Genomic DNA, 27,544 nt, shown 5'->3' with positions numbered 1-27,544 from the left:
TATCGCGCTTTTACAATGAAGATTGTTTCAAAGCAGCTTCACAGTGTTAAGGAAAATATTGCAACAAAATTTGATTTGGCTGTACAGTCGCTCTGGAGCAAACAGCGATGTTATAAACTCATTTCAGTTCAATGTTAGTTTTAAAATGAGTCACACTCCGCTTCGCTGCGCTCTGCGCATTATAGGCTCGTTCTCGTCACAACGCCCATTAAAAATGGTCGGGTTTAAATCGGCTTGGGCTCATAATTACAGTTAATGTGTCGTGCCGGGCCGGGCTGGGCTCGGACACAACGTGCACAGGCTCGGGTAGGGTTGGGCTTGATTTTTTGAGCCCGATCTGGCAACTGATAGCGTGGGATCCAAAAATGGTGGACGGGCTCAGACACCGCCTAATTCGTGACGTGACAGCAAGCTTCCATGAAGTATGTCCTCATTCTCAATAGGAATCTCCAAGTACCATAGAAAACGAAATAATGTGTCTAATGACAGGTTAATATTATTTTGTATTACAAAATACAACCGTAGATAGCCTATGTATGTCATACTACTTTAGTTAAGTTGCTTACAGATCACTTACTTGATCCTTCTAGCTAACGTCACCTTCTCCACCATATAAGTTAAAACGATAGTCATTTGACAAGGCTTCTGTCTATTTTGTAAAAAAAAAAAAAAAAAAAAAAAAAAAAAATTATATATATATATTGTAACGAAGCGACTGCCTCTCCCACATGATCAGCGCCACCCCGTCTTTGAAATCGCCGCCCTTCACCAGGTTCCCGACTGGTGTGGGTAATAGAGAGAGGAGGGGAGCTGAAGCTACTGAGAATTGAGAAATGGCTGTGAGTGATGAGGCACACCTGAGTATCATGAAGCCTCATCACCGCCACTGTTAAGTGCAGAGCGTGCCTCTCTCCAGGAGGCCGGCCTCTCCCCTTGTGCATGCACGCTGGTGTCCTCGGAGGTCCATGAAGGGAGCGCGGAGGGACTCCCCTGCCGTCCAGGATGGAAGTGCTCACGTAATGCCGCTGACGGGCTAGTATGCCGAGCCGCTCTTCCCCTGGATGTCCGCTGCTGAAGAGGATGAGCCGCCGCATCGAAGCCGCTGCCCCTCGCACCTCGGACCAGGGTGAAGTGTGTGCGACCGCCGGACCCCGCCCCTTTCCTGGACCCATTCTGTCCACCTAACTAACCTTCCGAGACGAGTTAATGGTGCCCCGAGGACACCAGATCCCCTGCAGTATCTGTTAATTCCCCGTTTGTGAACAAGTTATGTGTTTGATGTGAATAAATGCCTCTTCGAGGGCTGACGCCACACCCCCTGTGTCTGTCGTGTGCTCCGACCCGTCACAATATATATATATATTTTTTTGAGAACTGAAGTATGGTGTTTTTGCATGCTTATATTTCAGAGTACATCACAGTCACTGCGTAGTTATGCCTACATAACGTTATATAAAAATGCAATATCGTTGATGAAAAAAGACGAGTCTAAAATGTAGTTTTAAACATAAAAACTTGAACAAAAAGCATTGGTTTTGGTTTTGTCGGGGGAAAAAGAAGAGCTTTCGAGTGTTCATGCTTGTGGTTGCCAGATTTCATTAATTTAAATCCCCCAATCAGAGCTTTTCTGTGAAAAGAACATGCATACTATCCAAGCCTGCAGCACTCCTCTCAGAAACTGAAGCTTTCGCACCTCGATCCCCCCCGGTGGCCGGTCCCAGTATAGCCGCCCCTCTGTGTTTGCTAATGGAAGCGAAGAAAACTAAACAATCAAATTCCACTTCAAATATTTTTTCCCCAAAGTTAGTTTATGTAATTGTAGTCAGTTATCATCACGATGATTTCATTTCAAGTGTTCGTTTTTTGAATAAGTTTAGTTTTAGTTAGTTATTTGATACTTTAAAGGGGGGGGTGACATCATGATTGACAGCTGAGATTGACGTCTTCCCTGAGTGAAGTTGTCACTGAGGCACTGAGGGACTTTTTTCTGGATTTTTTGGAGCTGATTGGAGATTTACCTTTAATTTCTAACTTTTCCATAACTGTTTATTTCACACCAACATACTTCATTGTTCTGCATCTGTGAGAGTGTGGCCGGGCTTTTGATATCGCAGCTGTACTTCCTGCTCTACTTCCTGCTTTCTACTGCGCAGACTCTGGTCCTAAGATGTCAACGTTGTGCGGGGCGTCTGAAAGCTTCAACTCTGGTCAGCGGAAATGGATGAAGTTGTGTCGTCCATACTTTTTACGGTCTATGATACTATCTGGTATACACTATGCTAAACGTGCAATCTGGCAACCATATGCACGTAGAAGATGGAGTTGTTACTCGTGAAATTTATGGCTCCCGTGATGATCAGTGCAGTCGCTACAGATCCAACCCGATCGAAGTCAAAGCTTGTCCTGGAAATTATTATGACTACAAATTTACCAGGCCGGCTCTTTCAATCCCAGCTCCTGTATATTGTGCAGGTACATTCATTATTCTTCATATTTGACATGTTTATCTGCAATATATAATGTTCTCTTTATTCTTTTTTCACAATAGCACCTTTCTACAACCCAAATGTTTACCCCTGCTACAGCTATACCAGTCTGGATGATCCTTGGAGGGCCACTGATCGTTATAACTTAGAAAAGTGTGATGATAATGTGGACTGGAAGGGCTGGTACAGGCTGTTCTACAATGGTCTAAATGCTCAGATGCCAGAATCATGTGTTAATTACGGCATGTGTGGCACTTATTACCCACTGTGGCTCAACGACCCTCACCCACAGCTGGAAGATGGAGTGGTCACCCGTCAGGTCTGTGGCTCTGAATGGTATGGCTGCTGTTCTCTCACATCCCACCCTATAAGAGTCAAAGCCTGTCCTGGAAATTTCTATGTTTATGAGTTTGTCAAGCCAATGTTTTGTGGAGCTTACTGTGCAGGTGAGCATGTACTCATTTGTGCTCAAGTAATTTATTTTTCTGAATTTTTTTGTGTGAAAATTATTAATGTTAAAATAAAATGTTTCTAATACCAGAAGCCTCAAATCAGTCCATCTCAATGTCTACAACAACAGAGATAATCTCATCCACTGAATCCATTACTCCAACAATCACAACTACTGGTAAATATGGTCTTGACTCTTCTAAAAACTCTCATGAGCATCTCTTTGTATTTATATTAAACATGATCTCTTGAAATCTTCCTGTTAATAGTTTTACATAAATTTATACTGCATGCACACAGAGATGTCAGATAAATAATTAAGAGTGTGATTTGACAGCCTCTTAAATACAGTCACACAGTTTTATAGTCTATTGTTGTTCTTTGCCTCAATATCACTTCAGGAGATTTTGGGACCGCCTGGCTATTTTAGACAGACACCAGTTTAAGAAATGCATTAAAAATTAACTAATGACTAAATAAATCCATGCAATAAACCATAAAATCAAAAGCAGTGATACAAGGAATAAGATATATTTGCAGATTAGATTTAACTAATGGTTTTAACTGGGGAATGAGTGTCTGTAACGCACCATTCTGAGACAAAGGCTGAGGATCCAAGTGCAGAATTTTTTGAAGGGTAAACCACAATCATATTCAAATACAAGCAAAAGGTCATACACAGGCAAGCAGTCCAAAAAGGCAACCAAGACAGAAGAGACAGGCAAAAGAGTAATCCACGGAACAGGGAAGCAATCCAAGACCACGAGACATGAAAAGATAGCCTGACAAGCCAGACCCACATCAAGATGTTTGGTCTGGAAACTCACCATTGACGGCTCAATCTGAGGGGCGGGATAAACGGCTGTCTTTCAAACTCCCTCTGCACGCGATAGGATAGCGGTACACCAACCGGAGCAACGACGGTGAAGGGGAGCTCGCTGACTGATTAACCATTCGCCGTATCCGATCCGGTCGGCTAAACTCTGAACACATCTTCCCTTTTTAAGAATGACTTCAGTGCCGCTCTTTGTTCTTTTCTCAGAGGAAAGCTTAACTCCAAGTCTTCCGGAGGCGCGGGCAGAGCTGATTCGAAAGACCGCCGCCGTTCGCCAGTTTCTGTGTTTACTAGAAGACTTTGTTACTAGAAGCACGCAAACGCAAATCGGCCGTCGTCATTATGGCCCCGCCCGCCGACTCTATAGCCTACCTACACGATGTGATTTGGCCGTCCAGATTCTGAGGAATACAGCTCAGATAGGAATTGAGAGTTGCTAGACCACACTTGCGGGCAAATTAAATTTGCTGCCGCTAGGGTGCGTCTAGATTTCTAGGCTAATGAAAAGAGGGAAATGCTCAGAAATGCAGTTACACAAAACAAGACTTCACAGTGAATGTTAGAGTGAACAACATGGTATAAATATGCAGAGGTAATGATGTAAGGAGACACAGGTGTAAACAATGAGTGCTAATGAGTCAGGGCAAAGCATTATAGGTAATGTAGTCTTTGATTGAGTGACAGTCCGGGGTGGAGTGCCCTCTGGTGGTAATCAAGGGCACTCTAACCGGTGAATCGTGACAGTGTCAGTTCTAAAATAAAGACGTTTTTTAATTGAAAGGCCAAACTAAATCTGATTTTGATCAACAGTCTGTGCGCACCACTAGCAAATCATGTTTTGAAAGCATTCTTCTCAAAGTCAAGTTGCAAGTAATAATAGTGCTCAATTACAAAGAGACTCAAGTTTGGCTATTTTCACAATTTAGTTTTGTCAGAGCTAAATAAGAGATGTTCTGAAAACTCGAGACAAACCATCTTCAGCTTTGAACTTAAAATACAAGGAAACAGGGAGCTTAAACGTGCAGTATGCAACTTTTGGCCACTAGGGGTCACTCATTCAAAATAATAACAACTGACGTACTTTGATGACGTCGGGAAAGTGCGTGGGCTCATGGGAGTTGTTGTCATTATTGCCACTGTCAACCAGCGAATCTGGCATCTCCAGCAGAAAACATGTTCACTGACAAGGTAATTGATTGTTATATTACATCTCTATTATTGTTAAGTTTAGTTACGGCTTTTCACTTTATGTAATATCAATCTAATGAAATAGCAGCGAGCTACCGTTACTTAACAAACTTATCAGTAACGTTAGATAATGTGCGAGACAGAATGTTGTGCGGGCGGTCGCTGTGCCAACATACCTATAAGTTGGTAGGCTATATTGACATATTAACCGCGCATCATAATTTGAGTTACTCAAATTATAGATATATTGACATGGCATCCGCGATTGTCGAACATTCTGTATATCAACTGTTCAATAAGGAAATAAATTTCAATTTAGTTTATCATTACCAACATAAAACATAGTAAATGAGAGAACCAGCACCAGCAATACGTTGTTCATTGGAACACGCGCTGTGTCGCTCCCCACGTTCATCAATCATTCTAATAAACATTTATTTTGGAACTCAGAGATATATGAATAAGTAGATCATTTTTAAATCAATATTATATGTAGCTAGTATTAACATATGATAAAAGTGACGGTCACCTTATATTAATTGACCAAGATAGTGGCATATTACCTTATGAAGCTAACGTTACTTTCTCCAGCTACATATAAAACCAATAATAGCTAGTCCATCTGCGTTTTACACATGACATCATCGTGTCACCAAATATACGGATAGAAATATACTTGAATCAGTTTTAAAAAAAATAGCTGTTTCAGTCTCCAAAAACACAGAATCCGCCTGTTTGAAAAGCCGATACAATACAAAATGTATACGTATTCAGCTAAACTCGTCTCAATGTGGTCAAGATCGCTATGCAATATGCAAACATACAGCATGTTATGATTATATGATTATTATGTTAGCTGAATGGTTACTTAAATGACCTGTTTATTAAAACGCAAGCGAGATCAGCATATCTCTCTGCAGTCCGAGCTTGTCACGAAGATTTCACCATCTTTCAAAGGCTTCTCCAAGGTTTACATGTCTCTTGCTTCTTCTACTGTCCCAAAATCTTCTCGGGTCATTTTTTTCACCCTTACGTTTGCGCTTTGTTGAGCTGGCAAAACGTACAGGCAAAGAGCAGTCATGATCCATTATCATACAGACTTTTTTATACGGGGGTTCCCCTTATACTGTCTGTCAGTGTTCCTCTTTGAGTTTGGCAGTTCCGCCCATAGATATCTATGGTTCCGCCGAGTTCCGCAGGAAGCAAGACGCAAACGTGGATATGACGTGAAAGACTGGCGACATAACGGAAATAAAGACACGGTCCGTGTCTTCGAATTAAAATATTAATTTCTCTGGATTTAGAAGTTAATTGGAACTGTCGGGATAATGTAAACACACAACTTTAAAAAATATATAACATAGATATAGTGATCTTTTATATTTTCAATGCTGAAACATTACATATTGTGCCTTTAAGTAAAAAGAGCATTGTGGAGAAAACTAAATCATAGTACAACCCCTACAATAAAATATATAATTTGTTCCATCGTTCAGTCATTTCTAATGTTTCAATGACAACAGCTCCCCCTGTTGGCCCCGTGCTACAACTGCAATGTCCTTGATAATCCATGGAGAGCCACCAACAATCAACATTCCTCTGAAATAATGTGTGACACTGCGGTCAGCTGGAATGGCTGGTACCGTCTCTTCATTCAGGGTCAGAGCGTTCAGATGCCAGACACGTGTTGATCAGTTCAGTTGTGGCACTCATGCTCCACTGTGGCTGAAAGGAGGACATCCAACAGTTGAGGATGGAGCGGTCACTCGAGACGACTGTGTTGTTTTTATGTATTTTTTTATTTTATTTATTATGTATAATTTATTTATTTCAGATTCAAGCAACATAAACACTACCACTACTACTGTCACGCCAGAGACAACCATGACCAAATCTACAACATCAGAAACTACAACAGCAGGATCTACAACAGAATCTACAACACTAGAAACTACAACAGCAGAATCTACAACTGAATCTACAACTGAATCTACAACAGCAGAATCTACAACAGAATCTACAACTGAATCTACAACAGCAGAATCTACAACAGCAGAATCTACAACAGCAGAATCTACAACAGAATCTACAACAGCAGAATCTACAACAGAAACTACAACAGCAGAATCTACAACAGAATCTACAACAGAAACTACAACAGCAGAATCTACAACTGAATCTACAACAGAATCTACAACAGAAACTACAACAGCAGAATCTACAACTGAATCTACAACAGAATCTACAACAGAAACTACAACAGCAGAATCTACAACTGAATCTACAACCTTAGAAACTACAACAGCAGAATCTACAACAGAATCTACAACAGAAACTACAACAGTAGAATCTACAACTGAATCTACAACTGAATCTACAACCCTAGAAACTACAACAGCAGAATCTACAACAGCAGAATCTACAACTGAATCTACAACTGAATCTACAACCCTAGAAACTACAACAGCAGAATCTACAACAGCAGAATCTACAACTGAATCTACAACAGAAACTACAACAGAAACTACAACTGAATCTACAACTGAATCTACAACCCTAGAAACTACAACAGCAGAATCTACAACAGCAGAATCTACAACTGAATCTACAACAGAAACTACAACAGCAGAATCTACAACAGAAACTACAACAGCAGAATCTACAACTGAATCTACCGCAGAATCTACAACAGCAGAATCTACAACTGAATCTACAACACTAGAAACTACAACAGCAGAATCTACAACAGCAGAATCTACAACTGAATCTACCGCAGAATCTACAACAGCAGAATCTACAACTGAATCTACCGCAGAATCTACAACAGCAGAATCTACAACTGAATCTACAACAGCAGAATCTACAACTGAATCTACAACAGAAACTACAACAGCAGAATCTACAACTGAATCTACAACAGCAGAATCTACAACTGAATCTACAACAGCAGAATCTACAACTGAATCTACAACAGAAACTACAACAGTAGAATCTACAACTGAATCTACAACAGAAACTACAACAGCAGAATCTACAACAGAAACTACAACAGCAGAATCTACAACTGAATCTACAACAGAAACTACAACAGTAGAATCTACAACTGAAACTACAACAGCAGAATCTACAACAGCAGAATCTACAACAGCAGAATCTACAGCTGAATCTACAACAGTAGAATCTACAACTGAATCTACCGCAGAATCTACAACAGCAGAATCTACAACAGCAGAATCTACAACAGCAGAATCTACAACAGTAGAATCTACAACTGAATCTACCGCAGAATCTACAACAGCAGAATCTACAGCTGAATCTACAACAGCAGAATCTACAACTGAATCTACAACAGAAACTACAACAGCAGAATCTACAACTGAATCTACAACAGAAACTACAACAGCAGAATCTACAACAGCAGAATCTACAACTGAATCTACAACAGAAACTACAACACTAGAAATTACAACAGCAGAATCTACAACTGAATCTACAACAGAAACTACAACAACAGCAGAATCTACAACAGCAGAATCTACAACTGAATCTACAACAGTAGAATCTACAACTGAATCTACAACAGAAACTACAACAGTAGAATCTACAACTGAATCTACAACAGAAACTACAACAGTAGAATCTACAACTGAATCTACAACAGCTGAATCTACAACAGAATCTACAACACTAGAAACTACAACAGCAGAATCTACAACAGAATCTACAACAGCTGAAACTACAACTGAATCTACAACACTAGAAACTACAACAGCAGATTCTACAACAGCAGGATCTACAGCTGAATCTACAACAGCTGAAACTACAACAGCTGAAACTACAACAGCTGAAACTACAACTGAATCTACAACACTAGAAACTACAACAGCAGAATCTACAACAGCAGAAATTACAACTATGGACCATACGACTGGTAATAATGTGTTTTGTTACAATCCATAAGATTATTGTTTAGCATGAGCAAAATCTAATCTAAGTCATTTGTTTGTGATGCATGTAAGTAATTTAAAATAATTTATAAACGTTATTATATTAAAGTGATTCAGCCATAGGCACAAGGTCAAAGGTAATCACAGCCATGCTGATATACGGCCACAGAGCTGTGTCATATGCATTTCATTATGAAGAGAATACAAATATTATGATGGGGACACTAGGGTAAATCATGAAATTGTCTATGACATTACTAATACATTTTCAATACTGTTTTTTGTTCTTTTCTCAGACAATGGCATCAATATTACAGGCCGATTTTATCCATTTGGAACTGGAGACTCAGTGAATGGACGCATTGATGATGGAAGTTCATCCGTTATATACCTCCAGCAGCCATTTATATTTTTTGGGCAAGCATACAACCAAACTTATGTAAGTCAATCTGATATGAGAGGATCTTGGATTATGAGTGTCTATCTATGAACATTATACTCCTGGAGAAAAAGTAATTGGTAAAATGACAGTTCACTGCAGTTTAAATTACTGTTATAAACAATATTGCATATTTTATAAGAATCTTCCACATGATCATCAGTCTTCTTGTTTATTTCAGGTTAACAACAATGGACACTTGACTTTTGACGGGGCATGGTCCAGCTTCTCTCCATACCAGTTCCCAGCTTATGCAGGGAAAGACTTCATTGCTCCATTCTGGACAGATATTGACAACCGTTATAATGGTGTTATCTCATATCAAGAGTACACCTCAGGCAGTGTCCTTACACAGGCGACCCAAGACATAAACCAATACTTCCCTGCCTTGAGCTTCTCTGCTTCATGGGTCTTTGTTGCAACATGGGATAGAGTTGCATACTACTCCAATTCAAGAACAGTAAGTAGCCTAGTTTGGTACCACGGAGACATTCATTTGCCCATTTAAAAAATAAAAAAAAGTATTTTACATTTTCTTGCTTTGCTTAAAAAAGAGTTTTATTTTTATTTTCAGGAAACATCTTTCCAAGTGGTTTTGATTTCAAATGGCCATCTCTCATTTGTTGTAATGAACTATGGTGTAATCGCTCCAACGCAACGATATGTACAGGTATACATAGGATGACAGATTAATATGATGTATTTAATTGTTTATAACTAACTAACCAGACATCTGGATATCTTCCTTATCATTAGGCTGGTTATGACACTATCGACTCAAGTCACCATTTCTCAATTACTGGATCACTCCAGAATGGCATCACAAACCTGCCATACAGCAGCAATGTCAATGTGCCCGGCAGATGGGCCTTCAGAACTGATCATGGAACACGGGGGTGCCAATTTAATGGTAACACTGCTTCCTGACTGTATGCAGTATTTGCTATTGGCAGGAAGACTATGAATGTCCAGTTCAAATGTGATTATACCATGTAAAAAATACACAAATGATTTGTGTTTTTTATATCCATAAACTCTGTTATAGGTTTTCCAGTGCAGCTGGGAGACTCCTTCTGGAATGATGCCACCTGTCAGCGGAGATGCACCTGTACCAGAAGTGGCCTCCAGTGCAGACTTGAGCCCTGTACTTATTCCCAAGCTTGTCGTCCAGCTGCTTTCCAATACTCTTGTCAGAACATTCAGAGGCAAACGTGCACCATCTCCGGTGATCCTCACTACTACACCTTTGACAATAAGATATTTCACTTTCAAGGAACCTGCACGTATGTTCTGTCTGAGGTTAGTAATGTTGCTGACTTTCTATTTATTGTAGAAGAGATTGCACAGTCCTGATTCTGCATTTGTATCATTGTTTAGGCTTGTGGAAATGGTTTACCATACTATCGCATTGAGGGCAAAAATGAGCATCGGGGGAGTACACATGTGTCATGGACTCGGATGGTCAGAGTATTTGTCTATAATGAAGAAATTGAATTGGTCAGAGATCACAATTATGAGGCAAAAGTAATTATCACATTATTTCTGTAATGTTGATTTCAGTTCAGCCATCCATCCATATTCCTAATTTATTGTTATTTTTTTCATTGTCAAGGTTAATGGGACCTTTATATCAACACCATTTACCCTTCACAATGGCTCTATCCAAGTCTATCAGTCAGGTTTTTCCTTGGCCATCAGCACAGATTTCGGTCTCCTAGTGACCTATGATGCATACAGCTATGTCACCATCTCTGTACCTTATGACTACCAGAATGCCACATGTGGTCTGTGTGGGAACTATAACCTACACCCTGAAGATGACTTCCGTTCAGTCTCTGGAGAGATCTTGAGCTCGGATGTTGAGTTTGCCAACTCTTGGAAGGTAGAAGGGGACACAGATCCTGAATGCCATGATGTCAGTTGCACAGGTCTCGCTTGTGCAGTTTGTACCAACAGTGAAATTAGCCTTTACAGTGACACAAACCACTGTGGAATCCTAGAAGATGTTTCGGGGCCTTTTGCATCTTGCCACTCTGTGTTTTCTCCACAGACCTACAAAGAGAACTGCGTCTATGATCTTTGCTTAGGAGGAGGATACCAGCCTATTCTCTGCCATGCTCTCAGTGTGTATTCTGCTCAATGCCAACAACAGGGTGTACAACTTGGACAGTGGAGACAACCAAACTTTTGTGGTAAGTGCCTTATTATGTCTTTATTAAAAGTAAGTTTGGCATTTCAGTATATAACTGAAATATTTGTGCAAGGTGAAACATGCAGAATTTGATGCATTTTCTTCTTTCTACTCTCCATTTTCAGAAGTCATATGCCCTGAGAGCCACAGTCATTTTGAGTCCAACGGAACAGGCTGCCCTGCAACTTGCAGCAACCCATCTGGCCCAATAAACTGTCCCTTACCCAATCAGGAGAGCTGTATCTGTAATGATGGGTACATCCTCAGTGCTGGGCAATGCGTGCCTCAAGTTAACTGTGGCTGCACATTTGAGGGCTTCTATTACTCTGAGGGACAGTCAGTAGTGTTAGATGAGGACTGTGGTAGACAATGTGTTTGCAGTAACAGGTTAATGGTCTGTAATCAGCACCAGTGTGGTCCAGCAAAGGTGTGTGGACTCCATAATGGTGTGAGGGGCTGCAGACCCATCAGTTATGCTACCTGTTCGGTTGAAGGCCTGGGTTTCTACAATACCTTTGATGGACAAACTTTCAGATACCCAGGAGCTTGTGGACTGACCCTTGCAAGAGTAATGGGACCATCCCAACTGCCTTACTTTGTTTTGACGGTGGAGAAAGTACCCAGTGGCCCTCGAGACTTTTCCAGGTTCCTAAATTTTGAGGCTGGAGGAACTCACGTTTCCATTGAATTGGGAGAAGGTAGCAATGTACAGGTTAGAACCCTTTTTTCATCTTTTGATGATTTCAAACTCATATGCTAGATTAACTGGTAACACTACAATAAGTTTCCATTTGGTAACATTAGTTAATTCTTTAGTAAACATGAACTAACAATGAAAAATACTTCTAAAGCATTTATGAATCTAGTTAGTTAAAGGATTATTTCACTTCAGAATGAAAATTTCCTAATAATTTACTCACCCCCACCTCATCCAAGATGTCTTTTTTGAGGAAAACATTCCAGGATCTTTGAAGGGCTTCAGTGGCTCTGCATTTGCACAACGTATGACATCATCATGTCGGAAAGGTCATGCCCGTGACGTAGGTGGCAGTATCGACCCAAAAGAAGACCAAATCAACAGTTAGTTATAGTGTCGCTATATAAGACCCTACTTCTCGGCTGGGAACCTGCAGAGCCTCTGAAGTCCTTCCTTTGAAACTGTGAAACTGCATTGATTAGGACACGTTGGTAATATATTAGGAAATTTTCATTTTGAAGTGAACTAATCCTTTCATTTCAGCATTTACTAATATTGTTCAAATCTAAAGTTTCATCTGTTCATATTATTTAATGGACCTGAGCTAACAAACTAAAAACTAACAGTTGTTTTGTTTATTAACTAAGTTTAACAAAGATGAATACAAACTGTAACAAATTAATTGCTCATTATAGTTAATATTATTTAATGCATTAACAAACATTGAATAATGGAGTTTTATTTTCAAGTGTTACCTATCAATAAACTTTTATATTCTCCTCAGGTGGATGGACAGGTGGTTGGCCTACCCATCAGTGTTGGTTCCAGTCAGATCCGCATCTATCACAGTAGTGTGAGGGGTTTTGTTTTGGAGACAAACTTTGGAGTGACCGTTAGAGCTGACTGGCCAAACATTGTCCGAATCACGGCTCCAACCACATACAATGGTACACTTGGAGGTCTGTGTGGGAACTTGAATGGAAACATTAACGATGAATTCCACAGCCCAAATGGTGTCCTGCTGAATGATTCCCGGGAATTTGCAGATAGCTGGCGTGACGGATCTCTGTCAGCACACTGTGAAGACCAAGCTGATATCTGGGAACCAGGACTTTATCAGAACAGTAGCGAGTTTAGAGAGATCTGTAGCATCATGGCAATGAATAATGGACCATTTGCTGAGTGCAGAAGAACACTAGACCCTTGGCAGCGGATTGAAAACTGCATTCAGATGCTAGAGCAGACGGAGGGTGCCAGGGAGGCTCTATGTGAAGCCCTGCGAGGTTACACACTGCACTGCCAACAGAATGATATTACAGTTGGAGAGTGGAGGAATATCACCCACTGTGGTTAGTATCTTGTTAGGTGATAAAATTTTAGAATTAAAACCACAATTCTTCAAAACTCTGATCATTCATCATTGCCTTTTCCATCCTGTTTTGTATTATTATCCCAGATCCCAACTGTCCAGCAAAAACCCATTTTGAGCTGTGTGGCACATCCTGTCCTGCATCCTGCCCTAGCCTCTCATTTCCGTTCCAGTGCGCTCTCCCATGCCAAGGGGGATGCCAGTGCAATGATGGACTAGTGCTGGATGGAGATCGCTGTGTTCCCCCCACTGGTTGCGGCTGCCACTATCGTGGCCGTTATCGGCAGCCTGGAGAGCAGTTCTGGCATGGTGAAGAGTGCCAGGTCCTGTGTGTCTGTGATGGAATCACTGGAAATGTACGTTGCACACCATCATCTTGCAGTGAACAGGAAATCTGTCGTGTGGTAGATGGGGAGTATGGCTGTCATCCTCATCCACACGGTAACTGCTATGCTTCTGGAGATCCCCACTATATCTCCTTTGATAGAACCTACTTTGACTTTCAAGGCACATGTCGATATGTGCTGGCCACAGTATGTAATGATACTCGTGGACTTCCACACTTCAAGGTGGAAGCAAGAAATAAAGCATGGAATGGATGGCCTGTGTCAATAACTGTTGAAGTATTTGTCAATGTCTCTGGGCACCTTGTGCACATGTCAAAGGACTTGAACAGTTACTCTGCTGTTAAGGTGAGCAAGTCCCACTCACTATAGTTTGCCATTGAATATATGTGATATGAAAATGTTTGTTGTAATTATTGATTGTTTTGTATAAATAAGTGCTATTTTTCTTCAATTAGGTTGATGGCGAGATCAGAAACCTCCCTGTCTATCTTGACTCTGGTAGGGTATCTGTCTACTCCACAGGACAGTTTATATATGTATCATTTGACTTTGGTTTCAGTGTCAGTTATGGTGGATCCTGGGAGGTAAAAATTGTTGTGCCAGCCAACTATAGTGGAGTTACATGTGGCATCTGTGGCAACTTTAACGGCCGTAGGGAGGATGACTTCCTCACTCCTTCAGGTGCTCTGGCACCTTCAGCAGTTCAGTTTGGTGCAGAATGGAGGGTTGAGGAGGACTTGACATGCAATAATGAGCATGGGGATGGTTCTGGCCATTGCCACGATGAGAGCTCAACTCGGATCTCACAAGCCTTGTGTGGGATCATCAGAGACAGTCAGGGTCCCTTTAGCTTTTGCCATGCTTCTGTACATCCACAGGCCTATTTTGACAACTGTGTGTTTGATGTATGCATTTCTGGGAACCGTAATGATGTCTTGTGTCGCTCTGTCCAATCCTATGTGAGTGCTTGTCAATCTGTCAATGCCGTGGTCTACCCCTGGAGAGAACTTACATCCTGTGGTAAGTGATTTGAGGTTGAGGATGATAAATTTAAAAAGACCAGTGCAATTAAACTACATTTTATTTTACTTATTCAGGTGTTTATTATATAAGGTGTTTTCATGTAATATAAAATATTTAATAGTGTGTACATATTATTACTAGCATTTATGTTTCATATAAATACATTTTGTTGATGCCTTTCCAGTAATGAACTGCTCATCAAACAGTCATTATGAGGCATGTGGCACAGACTGTGGTCACACATGCGCCAGCAGCATCGATGCTAGTTGTGAACACACATGCTCCGAAGGTTGTTTCTGTGATGCGGGATTTGTGAGGAGTGGAGGACTCTGTGTTCGAGTGGAACAATGTGGCTGCTTGTATGATGGATTCTACTTTAATGTAAGGATTAAAACATTATGCTTTTATGTCTTTTATTAAGCCTTATTATATTTGCCATTAGATAAGGGGAAGCATAGCCATGGCATATTATGGCAACAGTGTTGCCACAGTTACGTTGAAAACATAATCTGATTACTGATTACTCCTTTAAAAAGTAACTTAGTTACTTTACATTACTTGATTTTAAAAGAAACTAAGATTAAAAGTTACTTTATTAGTTACATTCAGAAGTTGCCGACAACACCCCTGCCTCAACACAAAAACAACCGTTTTTGACAACACTCACTTTACTGGAAGTGCATTTTTAACAGTAACGTCAACAATGTATCTCCTGACATTTTAAGTTGAAATTTAAAAATATTTCCTGAAAATATATTCTCCCCGAGATGCAAGAAGAAAGCAAAAATATATATTTTTATTTTTTACTAAGGAAAATGACTAATAACAACTCACAGTGACTTGGATAATTACTTTAATCTGATTACTGGTTTGGAAATAGAAAAACGTTAGATAACTTGTTAGCCTACTTGAAAAAATTGTCAGATTAGAGTATTGCGTTACTGGCATCACTGGACAACATACATGATCTCAAACACTCTGGTGGTGCCATGGTACAAAGAAGGTATCATCATAGTACTCCGATATATGCCATATATTTACATATTGCATTTACATGCTACTTCTAAAGAACACATGGTGATTTCATGCTTTTTTTATGTAAAAATACTCACTGATGTTATGTTACAGAAATGTAAAGTTTGTTGTCATTGTTGATATTTGTAGATTGGTGAACAGTTCTGGGATTCAACATGTTCCCAACACTGTCAGTGTTTTGCTCCGAATGATCTGCGCTGCACTGCATCTTTCTGCCCAGCGGCCATGGAGTGTGCGGTCAGAAATGGACGTCGAGACTGCTACAGTCCAATGTCCACGTGCACAGTCTGGGGCGACCCCCACTACATCACCTTTGATGGGGCTGTGGCCCACTTTCAGGTATGAACTGGTAAACTGCTGTGTAGATTAACATGCACAAATCAGAATGAATTATTTTTAATAATCCAGGGGAATATGCCGACAAGGCAAGTACACAATAATATAAACAAGACTGAACAAAGAACTGAGGGGAACCAAGGAAATGCTAATGCCGGCCACACACTTTTCAAACTGCTTTTATAGCTGAAACATGTCAGCCACAAACTTGTCAGGAAAGCTTGCACAGCAAATACGCTGCTTCTAAAATATCTTATCGACCAAGATTTACAAAAGTCTTTATGTACTATCAATCCTACCAGGGAACGTGTTCGTATGAGATTGCCCAGACCTGCGGTAATGTTACAGACAGTAATCTGCAGTTCCGTGTGGTGGCCACCAACAGGCACCGGGGGAACATGGTGGTGTCATTTGTGTCTGCAGTGGATGTTTGGTTGTCTCACCATGGACAACAGACAAACATCACTATTGGGCAGAACAGGAAAGTTAAAGTAAGTTACACTTCAAACATCAATATAAATAATCTTCTGTTACTTTCTATCTTTTCTAATGTTGAAATTTCCCCTCCAGGTAAATGGAAATGCTGTTGACACACCAGCTTATCAAATCAGTGATCTTGTAGAGGTACATGAGGAGCAGGGATTTGTCATTCTGAATGCTTTCAATGAATTAAATGTCCATTTTGATGGGCATAGCAGCCTTCTAGTCAGAGTGAGCGAGAGATTCTATGGATCTCTATGTGGAATGTGTGGAAATTTCAATGGTAATCCTGCGGATGACAAAGCTCTACCCAGTGGAAGACTAGCATCTGATGACATTTCTTTTGGCCAGAGCTGGAAATCAGACACCAGCATTCCAGGGTAAGAACCATGAGACTTTAGGACAGTTGTTTTTACCTGTTGGGTTGTGATGAAAATGTGTCTCTGGTTTGTTTTGATAGTGTGGTAGTGCAGGGAAAAGTGTTTGGGGAGTTCTTGCAGCTCAAACAGTAGGACATGACACTATCAAACGCAAGGCCATTGGTTTGATTCCAAGGGAATACATAAACTGATAAAATGTATATACTGAAAGCAATGCAAGTCTATTTGGATAAATCACTCAGGCAAATGCAGAAAAGTAAATGGAATTAAACTGTATAAATCGATTTATTATTGACTATAAGAGACCTTTCTGTATGGGTTTTGCATGTTTTCCTTGTGTCAGGGTGGGGTTTGCATGGCACGCAGGTAAGGCTTATTGGATGCACTACATTTCCAATAGAGCAAGTGTGAGTTTCCCAGTCACTAAGGTTTCACACGCTACTGCACTCTCAGGCTAGCCTGACAAGCCAGACCCACATCAAGATGTTTGGTCTGGAAACTCACCATTGACAGCTCAATCCGAGGAGCGGATAAACGGTTGTCTTTCAAACTTGATCTGCACGCGATAGGAAAGCGCTACAACCAACCAGAGCAACAAAGGTGAAGCAGAGCTTGTTGATAGATTAAACATTCACCGTATCCGGTCTGCTAAACTCCGAACACATCTTTCCTTTTTAAGAATGACTTCAGTACCGTTCTTTGTTCTTTTCTCAGAGAAAAGTTTAACTCCAAGTCTTCCAGAGTCACGGTCAAAGCTGATTCGAAAGACCACCGTTCGCCAGTTTCTGTGTTTATTAGAAGCACGTAGATTTCTAGGCTATTCTTAGGCTACATCTACAATAATCCGGATACAGAGTTTTCATTTTAAAACTTATTTCAAAGCATTTTCCAAAAGTTACTCATCCCCACTGAAACATCAAAAATGTGTGGGAATCGAATATTCATGCCTTTTATCCATTTTCTATCCCTGAACCTAAAACTATAAAAGCAAGCTGAATTCTCATAATGAATAAATGAGCCGTTTTCTCATTTGTCAACTTTCAATATTAAATCGAAAAATGAATGAATGCAATGTACACGTACCATATAACTGACCAGAAGTTTCCTTGTATTCTTCAGCTGTGGTGTCAGAGACCAGACGGGTAATGCTGATGAGTGTCCATCGAGGCAGAGGTATTCTGATCTCTGTAGTATCATCACCAACACAACTGGCCCATTCCAGAACTGTCATCTTCATGTTGACCCTGCACCTTACAACTACTCTTGTGTGTATGATCTGTGTCTCTACACACGTGCAAATGGCATGCTATGTTCAGCTGTTGAGGCCTATGAGACAGCTTGTGCCATCTTGGGGATACAGATCCCAGAATGGCGCTCAGGTCTGCGGTGTGGTAAGTCGAAATCATATGTCAGCACAGAATATTTTGTGATTTTGTCACCAGTGCTACTAAAGATGTAGGTAGCTGAAGTAACCTGGACGTTGACCTTTAGAGAAAAAGGCAATTAAGCACCGGTTGTCTATTTTGGACTTGACCACAAACCAGGGTAAACATCTCTTTGTGTTGTATTTCATCCATCTGTTCTTTTCCTCTTAGAGCCGAGAGATCGCTGTTCTAAGCTCAACTGCTCTGAGAATGAATGGTGTGGGAAGAAAAATGGTGTTTACGGCTGTTTATGTAACGATGACCATACCAGATCACAAAATGACTCTTTTGGTTGGTATCATTCAACAAAAAAAATATGAAATATTACTTTTTCGGTTATAAATTGTCTTTTTTCATTTTTTTAAATATTTCTGACAAGCTTTTGTCTCTTTCTCTCTCTCTCAGATTTCTCCGAAACCTGTGAAAGCAGCTCTGGCTCCATATCTGTGTCTCGCTGTCAGCTCTTTGAGGCTGGTTTTCCAGCTGATGTCTTACACCTCAATGATCCGCGCTGCAAAGGAACGGTCCGGAATGGCAGAGTGGAATTCCATTATGATAATGTTGAACAAATCTGTGGTACAAATCTTGCGGTAGGTTTACCTATGTATAATCAAATACATCATCCAAATATTTGTAGATTCTGATTGAACCAAGCCAGCTAGATCTGACCACTTGGGGAATCTCCATCACCCCTTCCCACCAGTACAACCCAGGTGCTAGTATAGAGCTAGTGCTATTGCCAGTTCAGAGTTGGTTCAACTTAGCCTGGCTACGCCCTCCTCCGTACTTCCACTCAATTTTCATTTTCCTTCAGTACTTCGTCTGGGACCGCAGTGTATTCTTAGGTTCTCCAAACAAATTATCACAAACAGAATACACAAGTTTTAGGTTTTATCACTGAGTTGCACATTTATTTTTACGGATTTTCATGTGAGAAACAGGCGAAGGGCGCATGACATACGTCACGACCAAACGTTAGCGATTGGTTATGGCAGATCCAGAGTGGCTCTGGGAAGATCTAATAGTTTTAAACTTTAACAGAGAACCCGCCTTCGCGGAAGTAATCGCTTGTCGTCAATGGAGAGCTGCCAGATTCTCTGTACAAATGAAATGTATGGGAGTCTGGTAAGACCAGACTAAGTTCAACTGACTAGCCTTCTAAGAACCGATTTGCCTTTTCTTGGCCATCACAGAGCCAGGTCTTGCGTCATCATATACATCTCCTCTTTCCCAGCAAAGCTAAGGTGACACCAGGCTTGTTTGAGATGCATTGTGTAGACCAGGGCTATTTAAACCTTACCCTGGAGGGCCAATGCGGTGCAGAGTTTAGCTTCAACCCTGATAAAACACACCCACCTGTGATTTTCTAATGATCTTGAAGACATTGATTAGCAAGTTCAGTGTGTTTGAGTAGGGTTGGAGCTAAACTCTGCACCGCATTGGCCCTCCAGGGTAAGATTTGAATAGCCCTATGACATCAAAGTACCGCATGAGCATTAAAAACTTCTCAAAGTCTCAGAGAGATTCAGTTGGGAAGGGTTGCAAAACCTTAAGCCACAAAGGAGACTGGAACTTTTACCCCCATTCTCCACAATCAAGTCAGCCACCATTATTTAATTTGACTGATGCCTCTTTTTGGCACATACATTAACATACAGTTTAGAGTGTTGTAAATTTTTTTTTTCTTTTAATACCTTGAATTCAATTTAAGATAAACTACACAATGTTATATTTGTTGTCCACAGGCTAACGGCACCCACTTCATCTATGATAACTTTATTCTGGGGACACCGAGGTCAGGAGGTCTCATCAGCAGAGAGAAAATCCTGAAGCTTTCTTTCAGATGTGTTTATCCTCAAAGACAAACACTTTCCATGAATGTGGAGATCAACTCACTAGAGAGGTGCAATATTTACTTTATTAAAGGAGTAGTTCACCAAAACACTGAATTTTGTATCAATCCCTAATGTCTTGATTTGTTCCAAGGAACACCTTTCAATGCAGTAAATCCATATGGGGACTTACACGCTTTAAAAGTACAAAAAAGGTCCATATGACTACTGCTGTTTATTTCAAATCTTCAAAATGATTATCTCTTTATGTAAGGAGCTAAAGTTGAAAGAATGGGTGAACTAATCCTTTAAGCAGAAAAATACATGTATTAACAAAGTAAATATATGGTAATATTCTTTAAATCAAGAATATATAGTTTACGTCTAACACTGAATTTTGCACAAAATACAAACGTTTTAACACACATCTATCTATTATTTCATCAGCATTGTGCACAAGACTCTTCCCGCTGGTGAAGGCAGATATCGGGTCCGGATGATTCCATATCAGGATGAGGAGTTTATCCGGCCCTTCACTGGTAGAGTGGATGCAGAGCTCGACCAGGAGATGCATGTGGAAGTTCGTGTTGAGGGGGTCGACAGCCGCCAGTTTGCCCTGGTGATGGACACGTGTTGGGCTACACCTGAGAATGATCCTGATTACAGCCTCCGCTGGGACCTCATCCGTTCAGAGTAAAGCTCTGCTTTTTTCTTTTTTTTTTAACCTTAGCCTTAAATCAATGTAACATTACTGAATAAATAATATTCATATCACTTTTAGGATTGCGTTACATGCTTTGTTTTTCAGTATTTCAGAACTAGAGCACAAGATTCCATTTGTACATGAATGCAAATGCGTGATGATTTACAGGAGATCATGCATTAATGAATTTGTCGTTAATGATATTCTCAGGTGTCCCAATCCAGATGACGACACAGTGGAGCTGCTGCAGAACGGCGTCTCCACATCCAGCCGTTTCTCCTTCAGGATGTTTATCTTCACTGCAAACTCCACTAAGCTTTACCTGCACTGTGCTGTTCACCTTTGCCTTCGGTCAAGCAATCGCTGCTCAACTGTGAGTTCTGATTTCTTTTCTTCTTCTTTTATAGCTAACGGGTAAAATGGAATGGAATTGATTGTGCCCAGTCAGATTCTGGCACTGAGTCCTAATGCCAAATTCTGTTTTTGGCATTATAGCGCCATCTAGAGTTATAGTAGTAAGATACTTTTGTAAACTGGGTAAAAATCTCATCAGATTCTGGTAATCCTTTTTCAATCTTTAGGACTGTGCCTCTGGACACCAGCGGAGAGAGGGCAGGTCTCTGGACTTCCATGACAGTGCTTCCATATCCATGGGTCCTCTGGTGTGGTCTGAACGGAGCTTAGGTAAACATTCAAATTAGTAACCTTAAGGCCGTGTGTCCACCAAAGCGTTTTTTCACGCTGCTGGCTGGTGTTTTCAATTGTTTTCAATGAGAGTGCCACGTTTTTAGAACGCCTGGAGCGCAACGAGGCGCTGAGCGAGTAGTTCACGTTCAAGCGCTGAGTGCGCAGCCTTTTTAACTGGTTGCCGAGAGTTGAAGAATGTTCAACTTTGAGTAAAACGCAGCGCTCATCCCTGTCACTCTTCACCCAGCTGTCCAATCACAGTGGAGGGGCGGGACAAATACCATACAGACCAACTGCCACATTCTGCGTGTCGTCATCAGATGAAAACAAGCAATAATAACGGAACAAAATGATTTAAAACAAAAGTCAGAGCAAATAATTTACATTGGATCTGCTGTTTTATATAGAATCAATACAGAAACAAACTACCTGTGAAATTAGTAAGACTTCTGTGGATTTTCCGTATCATAACAAGCAAAGAGTCTAAATGGAAGGGGAAAAAAATGCTGCCTGCCAAAACGCTCTCAAGCGCTCACAGCGAAGTGTTTTCAGCAGAGCGCCTTGCGTTTTCTGCTGGCTAAAAACACTTTGGTGGACACACGGCCTAAAGGTCCACTGAAGTGCCTTGATACGCGCTGCATTATTCAATGTGTTGACGTAATTTCCCCTGAAACGGCTCCAGCTGTTAGCAGCTCCTCCCCTTTTTTGAAACAGCCAATAGCATTTCGTTAATAAACAGTTTGACTAGAGCGCAAGAGCGGACCGTCTTTCTTTGTTCGGTAAAGTTTCCTACTACTGTTTACCATCATAATCTCCTCTATATTGCTTTGAAATGCAGCATTCAGTGCAGAATTCAAATGGGTCGATATGTTTGTGGTCAGCGCCGACTCGCGCAATGGATCTGCACTGCGCTCTCGTGTCTGTAGTCTTAATTTAGACCACAGCCGTTGGAGTGTGTGTGCGCTGCTGCGGTGTGTGAATCTAACGTGAAAACAGACTTAATTCGCCTCAAATGAAAGCATATTTACACTGAATCGTTTCCTATCACATATATAGTGTGCTATGTGCCTTTCACCATGTAGAAATGAGTAAATGTGTGTTAACAACTGACCGATTTCAGTCGCAGCTTCAGCAGTGTAGGGGGCGGGATTTAGATTCTAGAGAGTATTTTGATTGGCCAAAATTTGACGAGAAAGTGAAGTCTGCGATGATGTCACCAAAATCTGAGATTTGTTTTAACGGAAGTGAGAGACTGTAAATTTTTAATGATTATATCTCCTAAATGCAAATTTTGTCATAGTTTTGGAACATACCAGCTTATTCATAACTTTAAGGCTAACACAGTCATAGTTAAAGCTAAAAAACTTCTATTTGTATTTCAGTGGACCTTTCATGACTAATTTTCCCTTTTTACTTATGTCACAACTATGTATGATTTAAGCCATATTTATTTGTTTTTCAACTTTACCATGCACTGAACCATGTCTTGTCCTCCTTCACAGACATACAGAGCCCAGGAAAAGTGCAAGTGTCCAGGGCACCAGGGCTGTGTGCTTCCGTCATCATTTTGATGGTTTCACTCCTTAAAACCATCCTCTGATTTGTTCACTGTACAATGGATTAGGAACAACTGACACTAAACTTATAAATTGTTCTGCTTTGACTTTTATTTGTACCTCATAATAATAAACCTATGATAAAGTTCTGTCTAGTATGGTACAAGAATAAATGATTGAATTGCTGCTTTCTTGATTTTTAATATTACTTCAAATATTTAATACATGTTTTAAATACTCAAAATGATTACTTTGGAAAATGCCTTCAGCTAATAACTGTTTCTTACGAGGAAATAACCTGCTTTCCTCAATAAACTTTTTAAAAAAATCACCCAGACTGATTATTCCTTCCTGACCAGTGGTGAAAAGATGTGCACCATGTCACACTGTCCGGTGCAGGTGTAGTTTTGTTGATGGTAATTTGGCCTTTTTTCTGAAGAGTGTATTGACCTTGGACAGCTTCACAGGAAATGGATTTTGGTCTAATATTTTTTTTCCACTAAAAAGCCAGGGTTAGTTCACCCAAAAATAAAAAATTAGCCAATGGTTTCCTCACCCTCATTCATCCCAGGAGTATATGACATTCTTCTTTCAGGTGAATAAAATCAGAGTTAAACTAAAGTCCGGGCTAATCCAAGCTTTATAATGGCAGGGATTGCCAAGTCCTTAAAAATGCATCTGTCCGTCAAATAAAGTGTTCCACACGGCTCTGGTGGTTAATGAAGGCTTTCTGAAGCGAATTGATGCGTTTGTGTAAGAAAAATATCGATATTTAAAACTTTATAAAGTAAGGTTTCGGCGCCTCAGAAACGCGGCACTTAACTGTCGTCTATTCCCCGGATGCACATCTTTGGTCACATGTCCTGACCATTGTGACAAAATAGAATAACACTGCCTTGTCACGTCATATCAAACTCAACAAAACAATTGTCTTTTACACCATAATCCAAAGCAGAAGTCACAAATCACTTACTAATGTTTGGTCGGTAAAACAACAACAACAACAACAACAACAACAACAACAACAACCTCAATATCCAATCTATATTTCTCATTTTCCCTGCCTCCTCTTCTGCTCCTCTCTCATATCCAATCTTCTTCTTCTTCTTTTTTTACTGGCAGTTGACAACTATAGCTGGACTGAAGTGTGGAACAAGAGTTGCCGTTAAGCAATAACATTTTATAATTTTTAAAAGTCCTGTATTCTTTAAAAAATAATATAATTGTAAAGTGTTACCTTAATAATGACAAGGAGGCAGTTTAACAGAGACTTATCTTATTCCGTACATAGTCATATCTATACTGTCTTGTTCCTTGACCTGCCACACATGGATGAGACTTTAGCTGCCTTGTCATGTACAACTAGCCTGACAAGCCAGACCCACATCAAGATGTTTGGTCTGGAAACTCACCATAGACAGGGCTCAATCTGAAGGGCGGGATAAACGGTTGTCTTTCGAACTCCCTCTGCACGCGATAGGATAGCGCTACACCAACCGGAGCAACGACGGTGAAGGGGAGCTCGCTGACTGATTAAACATTCGCCGTATCCGGTCGGCTAAACTCCGAACACATCTTCCCTTTTTAAGAATGACTTCAGTGCCGTTCTTTGTTCTTTTCTCAGAGGAAAGCTTAACTCCAAGTCTTCCGGAGGCGCGGGCAGAGCTGATTCGAAAGACCGCCGCCGTTCGCCAGTTTCTGTGTTTACTAGAAGACTGTGTTACTAGAAGCACGTAAACGCAACTCGGCCGTCGTCATTATGGCCCCGCCTGCCGACTCTATAGCCTACCTACACGATGTGATTGGGCCGTCCAGATTCTGAGGAATACAGCTCAGATAGGAATTGAGAGTTGCTAGACCACACTTGCGGGCAAATTAAATTTGCTGCCGCTAGGGTGTGTCTAGATTGATAACGCGAGTCCTGGCCGATCATTGAACTTGGGGAGGACTTTGGGGGAAAAAAGTCCAACACTGTTCAGGACAAATACAGCAAGAACATGACATTGCCTTGGATGCTGTGCTCAAACGTCTCAGCGAGGCTGGTCTACAAATGACTGAGAAAAAGTGCAATTTCCGCCATTCCTGTCAGTGCTGTCTCATTTCAGAAGGTTGCGTCCTCCGGAGGTCGCATTTGAAGGCTGCATATGCCATAAGGCCGTCTCGTTTCAAAAAAGTGAGTAGGACACTCCAAATGCGACCTTCGAATGCGCCCTTCTTTCACAGAATTTAGAGTGTAAATTCTCTTCATGGCTGGAGAGAACCCACAAATCTTTGCGTCGCCGTTAACAACCGTCTTTTTTTTATATATACGATATGAAAAAAGGGCAACACCACCCGTGTTTAAATGTAAGTATTTTAAGCTTGTTTTTTGTTTTTTAAGTTCTATTACCTCCAATAGAGTTAATAGATGAAGTTCTATTAGTTAAACAGGATTACAACTGTTTAGTGCTTTTTAAACGTTTAGAACATCACATTGCTCTCAAGACAAGAAATATTTCATAGTAATTTTCAAGTTATAAATAATTTTCATTCATATAACTGCCGTGAGAGCGCAACGAACGTGTTGTTGGCATAGCAACGTGATACTTCCTGCCTGTGTGTCCTACTAAGGACGTCTCGTTTAATTCTGATTGAGAACACTCTGTATACTGCATCCTACACATTGGCCAAAGATGATTACCTGTTTGGGCCTCATGTTATTTTAGACTAAAATATATATAATTTTAAATTATTATTTAATTCCTATTTTAAAAAACATGAGAAAGAATATTCAAACATGACATTAGAATATAAATATTAAAAATTACAGCCATTTCTTGGGGGGGCAGGTGCTATGGCTAATATAGGGGGAGCTGCAGCAGAGTCTGAGCTGAAGACTCTGAGAACACTGGATACACACGGGTTACAGGGAAGACCTCTCCAAAAAAGTCAATTTATTCCACCTCACATACCTTCCTCAGTTTGTCCGTGTGACTGCTATCGACTTCCTGCAGCTCATCCACCGTGGAGTGGATGTTCTGCGTTGCCGGCTCACACACCTGGTCAGACCTTCGTTGGTTGTCCAGGCTCCGTGGCGATTACACCCTCCGTCCTTGTCCTTGGTACGGGCTTGTCAACCGCAGTGGCAAGTCCCCCCGGTCTGCAGTGGGCTCGTGCAACTTCTCTGTTCAGTCACTCGCTGGTGGTGGTTGGCTGGTCTCTGGCAGTGGTGGAGTGAGGCTGGTAATGCAGTCCTCCTCAGCGGGGGCCGATGGTAAATGGCTAGTGGTTATTTACCAGCACCCACTCTTTACCAGTCGGCCTCTTCCTCGAGGTGCAGGTCTGTTGGGATGAGAGGCATGAAGGAGGTTAGGATCAAGGATGTCATTTCTGGGTACCCATGAACGTTCTTCAGGACCATAGCCCTACCAGTCCACCAGATATTCCAGGAGACCACCACAACGTCGGGAGTCCAGAATCTCCTTGACCTCGTACGCCGCGCCGTCCTCCACGTTGAGTGGGAGGGGGGTCTTCTCTTCTACGCCAGGCTCTGTGGAGGGAGAAACAGAAGGGTAGAGAGGTTTGAGGAGTGAAACGTGGAAGTTGGTGTAAATCCTGAGTTCGGGTGACAGGTGAAGCTGATAGGTGACCGGGTTGATCTGCTTCTTGATGGTATAGGGGCCAATGAACCTGGGACTGAGCTTCCTGCTTGGCAGACGCATCCTGATGTCCCTTGCTGACAGCCAGACCATCTGCTCAGGTTGTAAGGAGGGCGTGGCGGAATGGCGAAGGTCGGCTGCCATCTTGCGTCTGTGCAGGGCCCATTGTAATTGGTGGTGAGCTGTGTCCCAGACCCTCTCGCTCTCCCGGAACCAGTAGTCTACTGCAGGGACGTCCGATAGTTCCCCCGACCAGGGGAACAAGGGGGGTTGGTAACCGAGTAGGCATTGGAATGGTGCGAGTCCCGTGGAAGCCTGGCACAGAGAATTTTGGGCGTACTCGGCCCAACCCAGGAACTGGCTCCAAGAGTTCTGGTGACCGTGGCAGAAGGAACCTGCCGATCTCCTGGATCTTCCTCTCCGTCTGCCCGTTAGTATGCGGGTGGTATCCGGACGAGAGGCTCACGTCACACCTAGAGTTTCAGGAAGGCCTTCTATACC

At 41.3% G+C, this 27,544-nt stretch overlaps 2 protein-coding genes across 3 annotated transcripts in view; one reads left to right on the top strand and one right to left on the bottom strand.

The window, feature by feature from the left end:
* The window catches only part of plaub (plasminogen activator, urokinase b), a 122,123-nt gene that overhangs the window by 34,573 nt on the left and 60,006 nt on the right, over positions 1-27,544 (bottom strand). The window lies entirely within an intron of this gene.
* On the top strand, positions 1,922-26,622 carry LOC137055721 (alpha-tectorin-like). Its single transcript, XM_067429601.1, is given in 28 exon segments — positions 1,922-2,472; positions 2,549-2,932; positions 3,028-3,114; positions 6,794-8,890; positions 9,203-9,345; positions 9,527-9,805; positions 9,920-10,015; positions 10,102-10,255; positions 10,391-10,644; positions 10,723-10,869; positions 10,958-11,537; positions 11,662-12,248; positions 13,018-13,582; positions 13,690-14,294; positions 14,405-14,969; positions 15,157-15,353; positions 16,137-16,346; positions 16,646-16,834; positions 16,914-17,203; positions 18,323-18,594; positions 18,799-18,918; positions 19,033-19,217; positions 20,373-20,530; positions 20,907-21,152; positions 21,373-21,535; positions 21,744-21,846; positions 23,352-23,459; positions 26,399-26,622. Coding segments are annotated over 28 exon segments (9,204 nt in total). The 5' UTR covers positions 1,922-2,276.

Source organism: Pseudorasbora parva, chromosome 21, assembly GCF_024679245.1.
Source record: "Pseudorasbora parva isolate DD20220531a chromosome 21, ASM2467924v1, whole genome shotgun sequence".
NCBI classification, from domain to species: Eukaryota; Metazoa; Chordata; class Actinopteri; order Cypriniformes; family Gobionidae; genus Pseudorasbora; species Pseudorasbora parva.
Note: the sequence above shows the minus strand (reverse complement) of the source record. Positions and strands in the feature narration are given on the sequence as shown.